This window comes from Myotis lucifugus, unplaced genomic scaffold (genome assembly GCF_000147115.1).
Source record: "Myotis lucifugus unplaced genomic scaffold, Myoluc2.0 scaffold_180, whole genome shotgun sequence".
NCBI classification, from domain to species: domain Eukaryota; kingdom Metazoa; phylum Chordata; class Mammalia; order Chiroptera; family Vespertilionidae; genus Myotis; species Myotis lucifugus.
Window position 1 is genome coordinate 1,637,247 of NW_005871228.1, and position 15,422 is coordinate 1,652,668.

The following is a 15,422-nucleotide window of genomic DNA, read 5'->3' on the forward strand; positions in this document are numbered from 1 at the left end:
TGCCTGTGCATTTGTTTCTGGCTCTCGGGCCTGCACGTTCCTGGGGCTGCCTGCTGCCAGGGCTGCAGCCTGGCTCCCAGGCCCAGCTCAACCACTGAGGGAGGCTTGAGCCAGGGTCTTTCCCTCCCCACCTGCAAAGTGTCATCAGAATGGTTCCAGCTGCAGGATGAAGTGAGATGTAGACAGAAAATGCTGGCACAGGGCGCGGCACAATGAAATGCTCATTCCTAAGGCTACACCAGGGTGGTGGCCTACCGTAGCCATAGCCCCTCCCACCACACTCCCCTTCTCACCTGGCTGGACCAGGTAGGGCCCAACCAGTGCAAGAGGATCCAGAAATGAACCTCTGGCCGTGGCTTGGAGTCCAAGAGTGCAGACAACCAGGGACACAGTGGAACGAAAGAAGCCACACGCTGAGGGGGAGACCTGACTGGTCACAGACGTGCTCCGAAGGCAAGTCCTATCCCTTCTTTACGCCGCTTGTCCTCATACACAACGTGGGGAGGCTATTTCCTGCCTTAATAATCGTAATGATCTTCATTCCAGCAGCTATCAATTGAGGTTTTTCTATACTTGGAGAGTATGGGTGGGGAGATAAGCCAGACCCATCATTACCTTCAAGGGCGCACAGCTTGGAGTGGGGTGGGGCTTGGGAAGGCTTTCTGGAGGTTGTTGGTACAGTTTGGAGTCGGCCAGATTCTGAATGGAAGGAAAGCAGGGAGGTCGTTTGGTAAATCACCCCTCCTCTCTGAACCCCAGTCTTTTCATCTGTAAAATGCAGGTAATGGCTACCTGCTTTGCCTAATGTATTGTGAGACTCAAAATTGCACAGAGTATGGAAATGCTTTACAAGCTGTAAAACGCCGGACACCTGCTCCTTGTTGTTCATTGTGGTGTCTGGAGCCCCGGGGTAGGGGAACACCCAGCCAGCCTCGGGTCTGGGTCTGGGAGAACATCGGGCCTGTTTTGAAAGGCCTGCAATCAAACCCAGCAGGACAGACAGTCCCACTCACCTCACACCCCGTGATTTAAGAGCTCAAGAGCACTTCTGTGGGTGCGGCTCTGCTTAGTGGGGCCCTGAAGGCAGCCATGACCTGAGGAAGCGGGGACAAGGGCCCCAGGGACCTTTCAGGTCATAAACTGCTGTATCCTGGTCAGGCCTGGGGACCTGGAGGGGAAGGGTTGGAGGGGGAGCACCATGAGGTCACTGAGAGGTTTGCAATGTCGCAGTAACTAGAAAAGCAAAGGAGAGAGCATGTGGCATGAGCCTGTTTGGTTCAAATATGGGAAAAGGATATATCTACACACATGTAACCAACACAGAAATATCCAGACACACATCAAGCCGGTTTCACTAGATGGCAGGATTTTATTGTCTTTTGTCTTTAGTTTGACATTTGTATACGTGATAGACATTTCATTTCTATTGAGATGTGGCTGTATGTGACGTCACAAGAGAATAGTAGTGGCGGTGATCACCTGGCCAGTCTGGCATCGCTGGGCGCGGGGAGGTCTGGGTGGCATCCGCAGCTTACCCTCCAGAGCAGCTGAGAGCAGAGTCCAGGGCGGCATGATAAGTGGGCCGCAGTGGAGGACACGTCTCAGGGTGGGTCCCAGGACTCGCCTCTTGGGACAAAGACTGGGGGTCTAGGTGGCTGCAGGCACAGTTAGCACTGTGACCAGACTGCCCCAAAGCCAGGGACTGCGGGCTGTGTCACCAGGAGCAGAGGGTCCGAGCCAGCAAGGGGAGGGTCCTGCTGGACTCCGGCCACCCCCGCGTGGGACCAGGACGGCGGGACAGATTCAGAAGCCAGCGGGCCGGGGCAGGGCCTGTGCCTTCAGGTCCCCGATGCTCTAGGGCTCCGTGCCATCAGACCAGACCCCAGCAGACCCCTTTCCCTCCACCGTGTGTGTGCGTGCTCTCTGGACCCTGGACTCCCACAGGCCTTCCTGCCTCTTTGCAAAGGAACTGAAGCAATTGCTGCCTTTCACTGCATGCAGGGCACCATCTACTGGGAGGGGCGCCATTATTTTTTAACCCATCAGGAAAGAAAACATGGCAGACAAACTCTGACCATGGGTCGCATTTCAGTTTCAGTTTAAAAGTGGTGTCTTGAAATCAATTAGCTGTGATGCGTGGCAGCCCCCCACCCCCCGACTAGACCCTTAATGTACTTTTACTCACACAGTCCTTACAAGCAAACGCTGGCTAGATATTCTTGTCCTGTTTGTACAGATGAGGAGATCGGGGCCCAGAGAGGTGAAGTGACTCTTGCAGGGTCACACAGCATACGAGGGAAAGGTGGGATTTGAACTCTGCTCTGACTAGATGCCACTACTTGGTCCTCATCCAACCCCACAAAGAAAAGGCTCCTGAGTTCTGGCCCTTGGGCAGGAGAAAATGTTCACACTTTGGCGTAAACCACATGCCAGTTCAGAAACGCCCCGTGGGCTGGTCATTCAGTGCCTAGCAAGGTGAGCAATGGGGCAGGCCTGGAGGAGGGCTGGGAGCTCAGGGGCAGGGGGAGCTTTGAGAGCTTGTCGGCTGGATCATTGGCCTCATCCTTGCTATGACCACTATCAGGAGGAGGTTGGCCTGTGGGCCACCCTGGAGAGAGACCACAGGGGCCTGCTCCACACAGATATCCCTAGAATCTCGCCCAGATTAGCCCATTCATTTATTCCTTAAAGTGTTTTTTTTTTAATCCTCATCTGAGGATATGTTTTTATTGATTTTTAGAGAGAGAGGGAGGGAAAGAGAGAGAAACTTCAATGTGAGAAACATCGACTGGTTGCCTTCCGCACACAACCAGGAATCGAACCTGCAACCTTTTGTTGTATGGGACTGCACTCTAGCCAAGGAGCCACTCAGCCAGGCCTTAAAGTTATTTTTTAATTTAACTTTTGGATGAGACCTTTGTCCACGTCTTGATCACTTTCTGCAGGTGAAGCTCGGCTCAGTGCTAGGCAGACAGAACAGAGCAAAACAGACACAGGTGCTGCCCTCGTGGGCTCACAGACCAAAGGAGATATGGGCAGTAGTCCTGGAGTCCCCCAAAACCTGGGGCAGGCACCCGGATGAACAGAGAGGGTGTGGCAGCGTGCAGAGGCATGTACCCAGTCCAGGGTCTCGCAGAAGGCTGTTCGGAGGGAAGGACTTTTGAGCTGAGATCAGAAAAGGAAGTAGGGATAACCAGGTGAGGATGGGAGGGGAGCAGCTGGACCAGAGAAGCAGCCTGTGCAGGCTCTGAGGCTGGAGGCAGCGGGTCTGTGAAGAACTGAACGCACTGAGTGTCGCTCTGGTCCCGGGCGAGATGAAGCTGGAGAGGACTGGGCCCTGCGTTATGTTATCCTGGGGAGGGTCTGTGGCCCACGGCTCTCTCCTGGGGTCTGAACCCTTTTTATTGATCCATGGGGGGCACTGACAAAGGCCTGGTCACATCTGTCAAGGACCTGGAGGTGGGGAGGGTGTGGTCAGTAAGGGGGTGCTTGAATTATTGACTTTGGAAGCAGGTGGAACATTTTTGCATAATGACAAGGTGCAGGGTGCGGCCAAGAGAAGGGATGGCAGGTCAAGGCAGGGAGGCTCTCAGAAGACGAGCTGGTCCCGTGCACAGGGACACTGAGACGGGGGAGGCCGTGGGACGTGTCCGAGGCCACACGCTAGGAAGTGGCTCTCCTGGTGTGGTTTTCTGTGCTGGGAGCTCCAGATGCCAGAGGGAGGTGCCTTTCTTGCATCTTCCTCTGGAGAGAACATAATGCTGCTGAGTCCACAGCCCAGGCTGGGAGTCAGGAGGCCTGGGGAGGGAGCGTGGCCCGCGGGGGACGGACAAGAATGCATGCAGGAAGGCTTCCCGCAAGAGGTGCAGCTTCAGCTGAGCCTTGAAGGAGCTGGGCATACAGAGCGGTGGGAGGGAGTTCCTGGCCCAGGAACCACACAGGCCAGCGGCTGGAGTCAGGAAGCACATGGGCTGTTTGGGATGCGGCGCACACACAGTTGGGCTTGGCTCAGTCCAAGCGGAAAGCGACAGGTACTGGCCAGATACCCGCGCAGGAGGAGTGCTTTATCGCGGACGTTGTTTAGAATTGCAGGCCCATCGTGAGGAGAGAAAGTCAGACTCTTAGTGTATTTTATTATTTTTCAAGTCTCTATAGAAAATGCACCCCCTTAATTGTCTGTACCTAGGCTGACTGTGCCCCTCCCTACTGCCCTTGCCCTCCCCCACTTCCCCTGCCCAGCAGGGGTAATAGAGCCTCAGAAGGCCCAGGACCCATATCCACGGTGGCCCACACACACGCCAGGCCTGGGCTGGAACCCCTGGGAACACTGGGCTGTAGGAGATCTGAGTCCTGCAGCGTCCAGGGTGCTCTTGGCGGTCAAAAGCAGAATCCTCGGGATCCCAGATCTCTCCCCCCAGGTAGACCCTGCGGGAGTGTAAGGACAGCAGCAACACCCCTCGGGTTACTTTCCAGCTCACAGCTGTCTCTGGGACCCCGGGACCCCAGGGGCACTCAAACTACAGCTGAGAGCTGGGTTTAATTAGACTCATTTCGCAGGTAAGGAAGATGAGCCTTCAGAGTGAAGCAGAGTGACTCCTACATCCAAGGCTGCTGATGGCCCCACATCCCCTTCCTGGTAGCACTTGCAACCCTTGCTGGGATGCACATCTCCCTGCCACCCACAGCAACCTCAGAGCCGGCGGGTGACCTCACAGCACCGGGGAGGCAGCCCCGAGGGCTGAGCTGTGCAGGGGCCTGCCTTTGGCCTAGGAAGAGGGCCAGTAAGGGGCTGGGCTGTGGCCAGGACACGGAGGCTGCGGGTTTCAGCATCAAGAACTAGTTCCCTTTGGCTTCTGACACTCGCCAGCAGGTGACTTTGCACAAGTTACATCCCATCCCGTTGTTTCCTCATCTGCAAAGTGAGGGGTTAGACCAGGTGACCTCTGCCGCCCCTGCAGCCTGAAACCCTCTGAGAGCCCCCCGTCTTCTGTCCCGGTGGCCTCCAAGGTGAGGCATGGAAGACACTCTTTGGGGTGCAGGAAACATATTATCTAAACAAGAAAATAATCGTTAAAAGCTTGGGTCCCACGCTGGTGTTCGCGCTGCTGCTGCCGCTCTGACGCGCCCCCACGTGGGTGATCACGCTGTTCGAGCGCAGTGTGATGTCTCCATCTTCCTACCCACTCCCAGGACGGAGGCCCCATGGCTCCCTCTGGGCTCACAGCACGGGGGTCTGTCTCCATCTGGGACTTGGAAAACGTGCCCCGTTTACCCTCCCCTCGTGGGGGCTGCTGGTGCTCCGCTGGCTTTTCTAGCAGCACAGACTTGGGGTCTGTCTTCCCTCCTGACCCCAAGGAGCCCCATCTTTCCCAGCCTAAACTTCACTCCGAAGAAATGCAGCCCCCCTTTCCGAAGATCTGAGCCCCAGGAGGGCCCGGCTGGGATGAGTGACCCGGCCTCCCAATTGGAAGATCTTTCTTCCCCAGCCATCCTTGGAATTTGTCCCTCTGAGAAAGGCAGCACAGATAAGGAACAAAATGTTTGGTATGGTATCCAGGAACAAAGGGAACGTTGTTTCCTGTCTTAGAGATCGTCCTGGGCTGTGGGGGGCTGGAAACCTGGATCCCATTCCTGGTTCTGCCCTGTTTGGGTGGCCCTGGGCATGCTGACTCAGTTTCCCCTCCTGCACCCCATGATCTCTTAGGGTCTGGCCAGTGCTACTATTCTGAGACATGAAGTCTGGGATCTTTGCGGGGAACTGCTCTACTGAGTGGTCCTCAGGCTGCATCTAGGGGCCCGAGGAGGGTCTGGGCCCCAAACTGGGTGTGAGATGGGGACCGCCTGGAGCATTATGGGGCGGCAACCAAAATGGGGAGGCGATGGGAAAGGGCGTCATGCAAGAAACTCCCTAACCTGGAGTGAAGCCATCCCAGCGGCACGTAGTCAGGGCCTCACATCTCTGAAGGGCTGTTGTGGGCAGCGGATGTGGTTGGCGCGCAGTGGGGGAAATCGTAGATTTCCGCTCAGGAGGAGGAGGAAGTCTAACGGTTGAGCTCTTCTGCCCCCGCCCGGGAGGGGTGAGCTTCCCATCACTAGAGCAACCCAGGCAGAGGCCCTGACTCTCCAGGTGGATCGGTGTGGGAAGGAGGGCGGGCAGCTGTGCTGAGTCCCGGCCCTGGGCCGTCCTGGGATGATGTGTCTGTTTCTTGCCCCCAGATGCAGTACGGTCACTTGAGAGCAGGTCTGGCTAAAAATTAGGTTAGATGAGAATTAGAGCTTTAGATTCGCAGTCCGCACCGAGGGGCTAAGGGAGGGGCACTGGGCTCTCTGCCCTGATGCCTGCTCTTCAGGCGGGGAGGCCGCCATGGGGGCACCTGCGGCTCCTGCGTGCCGAGCCGTGTGTGTGTGTGTGTGTGTGTGTGTGTGTGTGTGTGTGTGTGTACCAGGAAGAACAGCTGAGAGACGGAGAGCCCTAAAGCATCACAGCCCCAGGGGCTGGCGTTGGGAAGTGGCTGTGCTCAGGGAGCCTTTGCAGGACAGGCTCCTGCTGCCTCCTGGCTGCGTAACCTCAGAAGAGTGACCCCATTGCTCTGAGCTGAGCACGAGTTGCTGCATCGGTAAAAGGGGGGTACTTCTCCCCACCCCGAGGTGGATGTGAGGAGCAAATGCCACGTGCATGGGAGGACTGTGAGTCGTGGAGCAGGTTACAGCCAGGGTTCTCACAGAGGGTCCCTGGAACTCGCCAGATGCAGATTCTCAGGCCCCGGGCTTGCTGAGTCGGAGACTAGGATGGGCCCAGCAATCTGGGTGCTCATCAGCCTCCCTCCTGAGGGGCTCTAGAGTTTCAGACCCACTGCTGCACGCAAAACGTAAAGGAGAGGCCCCGGCCGGGTGGCCGATTGGTTAGTGGCGTCCAGATACGCCAAGGTTGTGGGTTTGATCTCCAGTCAGGGCACATACAAGAAGCAACCTAAGAATAAGAATGCAGAAATAAGTGGAACAGCAAATCTGTCTCTCTCTCTCTCTCTCTCTCTCTCTCTCTCTCTCTGTATGTGTTTCTGTCTCTGTATCTCTGTGTTTCTGTCTCTGTATCTCTGTGTGTGTGTGTGTTTCTGTCTCTGTATCTCTGTGTTTCTCTCTCTAAAATCAACAAATAAAAAAATGTAAAAACAAAGTAAAGAAAACACTGTGAAGGAGACGCTGTCACCAGTCCTTGCAGGGAGTCGGTGTTGGGGTGGAAGCGCCTCTCCAGCCTGGTGCCCTGACGTCTTCGCTCTACGCTTCATCCTCCGCTGGGCCGGCCGCCCTCCCCGCCAGCAGGCCAGTCCGAACACACCATCTGGGCGAAGCTCAGAGAGGCTGGACCGGGAGAAGGTGGCCTCGCCATCCCCTCCCGCAGCTGTTACAGTGCCAGCTGGGGGGTCGAGGAAGGCCGAGCAGCGGCATTTATCTCCGTGTGAATGAGCAGGCGGGGAAGAAGCAGGAAGGAATTTCCCATCCTCCTCCTGAGCCCAGGCATGTGCAGGAGCAGCAGGCTTCAGTCGGATCTGGGGATTCCTACCACAGGGAATGGGTTGAAGGATGAAAGAAAACGATTTTCTGATTTAAAAGCCCCAGCTGCTGGGATGTGGCCTGCAGGCCAGGCCTCCCGGCTCAGTTGCTCGAAGAGCTAAGATCTGTAGAGGTGGCAGGTCAGGCCCTGACTCCTGCTCACCAAATCCACCGGCTCTGCACACTCCTCCCTAATCAGCGAGGCTCTTTTCCTCCAGAGTCCAGACCAGGAAGGCCTCAGACTCTTCCCCCTCCTCCCCCTGCTCCGCAGCCCTCCAGCCTCCTGGAGCCGGCCGTGAAACAAAACCACTTATTTCTTCCTTAGACACAAGCCCAAAGTTAAGAAAGACGATATAGGGTGGGGCCAAGGCTGGTTTACACTTGTGAGTACAGGAAACACAGAGTATTCTTGTATTACAATTTATTAATTATTGCATTATTTTCCATTGCAAACAACTGTAAACATACAGTTGCCCCACCCTGTACTTTCCCAGGGCAAACGTTCTAACTTCCAAATTGCAGCTAAGCCCACATCAGCTCTGACCAGGTCACACCACTGCTCACAAACTGCCCAGCCCCCTCTCCAGCCACGGCCCTCATTGCTCCCTGCATTCGCCCAGATCCCAGCCCAACCAGACCCTGGTGGCTTCCTGAATGTGCCTGTGGCGTCCCCACCCCACACCGCACTCCCCTCTCTTGGCCTCAGCGCTCGCCCTGAGCCACCGTCTGCCAGGTGTGGAGGTGCGGCTGAGCTATGCCTTCCACCTGGACTGAGTGCCTTCCTTCACTCTGTGCCGGGCTCACTCACTCTGAGCTTAAGGTTTAGCTCAAAAATCGGCCCTGCAGCCCTCACCAACTCCCCAGATTTCCATCTCCCTGCTGCGGCCTGCTTAGCCTGTTTGCCCTGAATTGAGCTTGCTGGTTCCATGTCGGCCTCCGGCCTCCTCACCGCTCCCCCCGCACCACAGCCCCAGGGCAGGACAGGCTCCGGGAGGGCCCAGCAGCAGGGCAGGTGTGTGCTGATTCCTGGGTCCGAGGCAGGGACCTGCTAACAACAATGCAGGCCCTGGCCAGACGCCCATCCCAGGAGGCGGTCCAGCTTCAGCCCCGTCTCCTGCTCAAGGGGACCCTGAGCAAGGCACCCTCCCTCTCTGGGCCTCAGTATCCTGCACTGTCCAAAGACAGATCAGACACTCTGCCAAGGATGGGGCGGGGAGCAGGAAGTGGAGCCTCTACGTTTTCTGTCTCCTGGGGGTGTCTTTCGAACACCCCACGTGACCTTATCTCTGGAAACTGCTAGATAAGGAGACTGTGGGGCAATAAGTCTACACAGAGTTTTGGCCAGGGCCTGATGTGGGGGGACACACAGGAGAAGCCCTGTTCCGTGTCCCCCAAGGGTGAAGGCGCCAGGCAGACAGCTCCACGCCCTCACGGCCCCAGGGTTTGGCATGTGCAGGCTGCAGAGCCCTCGCGAATCATCCGAACCCGTGGGCGGGGCAGGGCATTGCCGGTCTATGGGTGGAAAGTCAACACCTGAGATGGGACAGGATTTGTGCAGAGTCATGGGACGAATGGTGTCAGAATTAGGACTCTCCCGCCTGGCCCGACCAGCACACCTGCGAAGAAAGGACAGGCTCAGCCCAGTCCTCATGCCCAGAGGGGGCAGGAGGGGCTGGTGGTGCTGTGAAAGCTCGATCCAGGGGCCAGATGGTCTCCCCCCCAGCCCCCCAGTGCCTGCCTATGGGATCTGGCCTGTGGGTGGGCAAAGCAAAGGGGAGGGCCATTGGGGATGGATGGACGGACAGATGGACGGAAGGACAGACGACAGGTCAAAGAAGGAAGAATCACAGGGAGCAGGACAGGAGGGAGCATCCACCAGCTGAGCTTCTCCTTCGCACCAGACGCGTGCGAGGGGTTTGACACCCATTCTCTCTGTGGCCCCTGGCAGGACCTGCGAGGGAGCTATTAGGACCCTTTTACAGATGAGGTGCTGAGGTGCAGAGACAAGTGGGTCTAGGATTCGAACCTGGTCCCTCCTCTCCCCCTGCCCTGGGACCTCACAGGCAGAGAGATTGTCGGTCCTGGGAGCCGGGAGGCCCCAGGAGGTGGTTCTGTTTGGCCTGGGCCCAGGAAGATGCTGTGAGAGGAGGGGGTGTCCTGGGAGGCCAGCCCAGTGCCCATGGACTCGGGGGCTGACGAGGTTCGAGGCAGAGAGAAGGGCTGTGAGCGAAGATGGGGGCTGGGAAAACACAATGCTTTCAGGGGGAGCAGATAAATCTGTTTGGTTCAAAGTGCAGGTCTGTGGAGAAGAGAAGGCCGTGGGGGAATGGGGGGGGCGGGGGGGGGAGCCCAAGTCCAGCCCAGGGCTTTATCCTGAGGACAGAGGGGGCCCTAAGGGGAAGACAGGGTCAGGGTGGGGGCAGGGAGGGGCAGGCCAGAGTCACCAAGAGAAAGGCTGCCCAGCTTGGGGGAGGGGTAGAGAGCAGGTGGGACCCTGGGGCCGGGGAGGGGGCCATCTTAGGAGGCCCCTGCCCCTCAGGGCCCAGGGACGGCTCTGGGCAGCGTCAGATGTCAGGAGGAGGCCTCCCTCAGGCCTAATCTCATCAGGAGGAGAGAGGCATTTTCTTGGCTCGCTCTCTGACTCCGTCTGTATTTCCTGTGGCCGTGCAGGGCATCTGTGCTGGACCAGAAGGACCGGAGGCTGGGGGAGGGGGAGGGGGAGGCGGGAGGATGCTGGGCTGAGAACCTGGAGACACCACTGTTTTCTACTTGGTGGCTGCAGGGGCCTCTGCTTCCCCTGTTCAACCATCCCCAGCATTCGAGGCGGGGCCATACCACCCCCCTTTCCCCCACAAGGGCCCCTGTCCCCCAGCACAGGGCCGAGCTCAGCTGCCCTGCCCTCGGAGAGCCCTGCCAGGAAGATGCACAGGTTCCCTGAGCAGCAGGGATGGTTGGCTTTCGCTGTGCTTGTCTGCTCCCTCCATCAGCGTGGCCAGCACCAGGCTCAGGCCACAGTGCCTCGGGGCTGCGTTGCACTTTCTGGTTTGGGATCCTTGCTCAGATTCCCCAAAGGTGGGGCCCTCAGCACAGACCTGTCAGGCACGACATCGAGTCTTAGCGTCCTGTAAGCATCGGGACCACAGCAGTCTCGCCAGCCAACACTTGCTGAGTGCCAAGCATTCACCAGGCATTGCTGCGTGGATTGTCTCATCTAATGGCCAGGGCAGCCCCGTGAGAAAGTGTGGACCTGGGACTAAACAGGCCGGCTTTGAATTCCAGCTCAGGTGCCTACTTAGCTCTGTGACTTTGGGCAAGTTACTTAACCTCTCTGCGCCCCAGTGTCCGCTTCTGGGGAAATGGGGTGACAGTATTTATGGAACTGCTGTGAGGGTTAGCTGTTATTTTGTTGTTGTTACAACCTGATTGTACTGGTGAGGAAGTAGACTCTTAGTAACTTGCCCAGTCACACAGGTGTGATGGACGTGTCCTATCACCACACTTTCATCAGATACCCACACGCCGCCCGTGGCTGCGGGCACTTGAAATGCTGCCGGTGCGGCTGAGCAGCTGGGTGTTACATTTAATTTCATGTTCACGTTAGTTTAGAAGCCGGGTGTGGCGGGAGGCTCTGTGAGGGACAGAGCCAGCGCCTGGGGCCCCCAGCCAGTGAGGTGATGTACATGAGCCTCGCGTGCCCTGAGAGTAGCACCCACTGCCCTAGCAGCCAGTTCGAGCAGGGAGACAGCCTGTCGGGCCCTGGCCTCTCTGGCCCTTCCCCTGGGCCGTGTAGACGTGTGGAAAGCAGTCACTGAATCCATCCTCTCTGGCCCCCTCCCCTGCCCACCCCCCCCAGGCCCTGGCACAGAATAAGCACAAGCCAGCGGTGGGTGAAGGTTGGTGGCCTCTCTTTACAAACCTTGCACTTTTCTGCTTTGATATGATCTGTTCTCTGGTTCAGGATGTTGGGCTCTTTGAGAAGTTAGTTCTAGCCCAGCCGGCGTGGCTCAGTGGTTGAGTGTCGACCTATGAACCAGGAGGTCACTGGTCAGGGCACATGCCTGGGTTGCAGGCTCGATCCCCAGTGTGGGACATGCAAGAAGCAGCCGGTCAATGATTCTCCCTCATCATTGATGTTTCTCTCTCTCTCTCTCTCCCTCTCCCTTCCTCTCTGAAAGCAATAAAAATATTTTTTTAAAAAAAGAAGTCAGTCCTAGAGTCTCTTTCACGGGCAGGGTGCCAGCGTCAGGGTTACTGGTGACTTAAAGGAAAATCATTGCGTGTGAATCAGATAGAGGTTCTGGAGACTTCTGTGGTAGGTGGAAGGGGAGCCACTGGTCCCCCTTTGCCTGGGACTTTCCTGACTTTAGCACCGACGGTCCTCCAGCCCCGAACCCCCATCCCCGTCCCAGCAAAGCGGGAAAGTGGGCCACCTCCTTCTGTGTACAGCTCCTGGCCTCTGCTTGCTTTGAAGGAGGAACGAAAACCAACGGGGTTGGGGGGGGGGGTGAGACCCTGTCACGTCGACCCTGTCGCTGGCAGCAATAAGGACACCTTGTGCCAAGAAGTGGCAGCTACAGGGCCTGGCTCGGGTGAGCAGAAATGACTGGATGAAGGTCTCACTGGGGAGAGGCAGTCGTGTCCTCTTCCTGCCTGGAGGGAAGGGAGGGCTGCAGGTTGAGGGAGCCTCTCACTGGCTGCAGGTGGCCTTGGCTCCCCGTCCCGAGTCCCGCCCCCTCTCTGGTGGATCCGGGTAAATTAGAAAGGAGCTTTCCTAGGCCAGGTGGGGGCCAAGGATAAATCCTATGACAGAGGACAGTTGGTCAGGATTGGAGTCAAGGTGAGGGACCCGCCCATAACCAGGTGTTTATTATGTTACTTTTTGGTCTTTTATGGGTCACCTTCAAGCAGAATGCTCTGTGCTCTTACAGTAATATTTGTTTATGTTCTTTTTTTTAAATATTTTTTTATTGATTTCAGAGAGAAAGGGAGAGGGAGAGAGGTTGAAACATCAATGATGAGAGAATCATTGATCGGCTGCCTCCTGCATACCCCTCACTGGGGATCGAGCCCACAGCCCGGGCATGTGCCTTGACTGGGAATCCAACCGTGACCTCCTGGTTCATAGGTCGACGCTCAACCACTGAGCCACGCTGGCTGGGCAATTTTTTAAAGCCAGGAAACTTGTGGCTGTAATCTCCCTCTGTTAATGGCGCAGACATACACGTGGTGGTTCGGACTCTCAGGAGGCACGTCCGGGGCTAGTTCATGACCACAAGGTCAGGTTTTAAGAAAAAGAAATAAGATAAAACTCCCAAATGTCAGATGTGGAACCACAAACTTATAAAGGGACAATGGTAGCCGGCAGCACCAGGCATCTACCCATCCCAGAGGTTCCAAGACCAAATCAGGTAATTGAATTCTTTCCCTGAGGCCGGGAACAGTGCAATTAAATGAATAATCTCTTACGCTGCTTTGTACACACCCAGTTTGGGTTCCTTTCAGCCACCTGGAGGGAACGCTTGTCCTGCGATGATGGAGGGCTGGGCTGGGAAGACAGGCCTTTGGGGGCAGGCAGGAAAGTCCCTGTGTCTGTCTGTCTGTCTCTCACCTGTCAGAGAGGAGCATGTGGCAGGAAGAGGGGCCTCCGGGCAGGATTTGGCTTCTGCTTCCCACCTGCATTGTTCCTACTTGGAGGATCTTGGTCAAGTCGCTTCTCCTGCACCAAATAGAGACACCGATGCCCAGGAGAGACGAGGGCTGGGACAGGCACTAAATCAACTCAATAGGATGTTAACCCAGAGATGACTAACTCCTTTGGGAGCGGGGCGGGGAATTCACAGCCCACAGAGCCTAATCCCTTGGCCTCAGGGGCACTGAGCATGCATGGGACAGAATAGATGCCACCCCGGCTCTGTGCCGCGCCTCAGAAAGCCTGCTGTGGCATTGATGTGGACCCAGCCGGATGGGACCGGGCAAGATAGGACGGGTGGCACATACACCTGGCCGGGATCAGCCATTCTGGGCCAGCCCATGGGCGAGGCCTCGCAGGGCTGAGGGCCCGCTACGGTCTGCATTTCCAGCAAGTGCCTGCTTGTAGGGAACATAAAACGCCTGCTCTCTGAATTGCTGCGCCCTTAAGCTCATGCGTGCACTGACACACATGCGTGCACACCACAGGAGTGAGCATGGGTCCTTATGAACGCTCTGGTGGATGCAGTGCTCATGCACAGTCTTGCACACACAGTGCACACGGAGTCGCTCAAAGTTCACTTGCATATATGGGTGCACACTCCCATATCGTGGGCAAAGGGAGAGGCTTGTTGCTGCTCCATCCCCCGTTTCTGTATGTTTCCCTCCATGGCAATAGGTCTGGACGAACCTTGGCAGTAAAGATAAGGTGGTGGGTGAGGTGGGGTGGGGTGGGGTAGGGTGGGGTGGGGAAAGGAGTCTGGGTTCAGGGGCAGAAGGTCACTGGTGTTCAGGCTGCTCTGAGGCCAGCCGGCTTCACCCGTGAGGCCATCCGCCCCCTCTCTGGAGGCCGTAAACTTAATTTCCAGAGCCTTGTTCTCCTTTGGGTGAAGTGGGGGTGGGAATGGCCGTGGGCTGAGGTGGGGTCCAGGGTGCAGTGGGTGTGAAAGAGCTTTTGTCATCATGGGCATGATCTTCGGGAACCTGGGCTGGAGGCTGCAGACAGTGGGTTCAGCAACCAGCTCCACCACTGACACTGTGTGAACTCGGGGCCCTCGCGTCTCGCTGCACCCCTGCACCTGTGATGGGGAGCCAGGTGGCCCTGCCTGCTCAGTTCAGACAGGGGAGCACGTGGAATGGCCCTGGCACATAGCAACCACCCCCCACTGTGAACTGTTATTTCCGTGCCGGTGACTGTGAGCTCAGGGACACTTGCCCAGGCCTCTGAGGCTCCCTGACCCTGGGCAGGGCCGTCCCTCGGGCATGGGACCAAGCTCTGGGCGGTGGAGGGAGAGCTCTGGGCGGTGGAGGGAGAGCTCTGGGAGTGGCCGGAGGGGCTAGGACTGGATGGCCAGCGGATCGTGTTGATTTCAGCCGCCATGACTCGCCCCGGGCCCCACAGCCCACCACGGGCACGCAGACGCCAGGGCCGGTGGGTCCCCCTCCTGGGCATTTCACTAACATGTCCTCTCCTCTCCACGCCCTCTGCCCTGTCCCAGCCCAGGTGACCATCACCTCTCCTCCGGCCCACCCTTCCTTCCTCCCGAAAGTGAAGCCTGGCCTCACTGTCCTGCAGCGGCTCCCATCGCCCTCTGAGCCCAGGTTCTTTACCGTGGCTCCCGAGGGGGTGGGCCCTCCCCTTGCCCACCTCTTTCCGAAACCCCCGGGCCGGGCACAGGTCTCGTCACTCAGTGATGCTCAGTAAACATCGAGTGAACAGATGCAGGCCTGGGTGAGAAGCCTGGCCAGCTCAGGATGCCGGGATGAGAATAGTGGCCGTAATTATACTGCTGGTCAAGGGATCTAAGTGTATCCTCTGATTTAATCCTCATGACAAGTCTCTGAGAGGGATGCTTTCGACGTCCCCGTTTTACGGATGAGAAGACGGAGGCTTCAGAAGTTAAGTCACTTGCCTGCCCCGCTGGCCAGAGGCAGAGCTGGAATTGAAGCGCAGGCTGGCTGGCTCCCGAGGGCACAATGTTACCCAGTTGGCTGGGCTGGGAGGGGCGGGGCGGCTGGCCTGTCCGGTGAGATGGTGGATTGGGAATGTGCTGAGGTCTCTCTACAGTCTTTCTGCTCTTTCTGTGTTCACACTCGGAAGGATGAAACGCAGACTGGTCAGCAGTCATTACACATCGTCTCGCTACATCTCACCAGGTCCACGGAAGTAGCCACAGATACAG

General features: G+C 57.3%; 1 protein-coding gene across 6 annotated transcripts in view; it reads left to right on the forward strand.

Moving 5' to 3' along the window:
• Positions 1–15,422, forward strand: part of CORO2A (coronin 2A) — a 44,996-nt gene that overhangs the window by 5,030 nt on the left and 24,544 nt on the right. The window contains exon 1 of one of the 6 annotated variants that reach the window (XM_023760356.1): positions 12,624–12,959. The exons of 3 other annotated variants lie outside the window; for them this stretch is intronic. In XM_023760356.1, coding sequence (XP_023616124.1) covers positions 12,867–12,959 — 93 coding nt within the window. In that variant the 5' untranslated portion in view covers positions 12,624–12,866. Of the gene's footprint in view, positions 1–12,623; positions 12,960–15,422 lie in introns of those variants that run through there. 2 more of the 6 variants (XM_023760352.1, XM_023760353.1) reach the window with 2 other exon arrangements.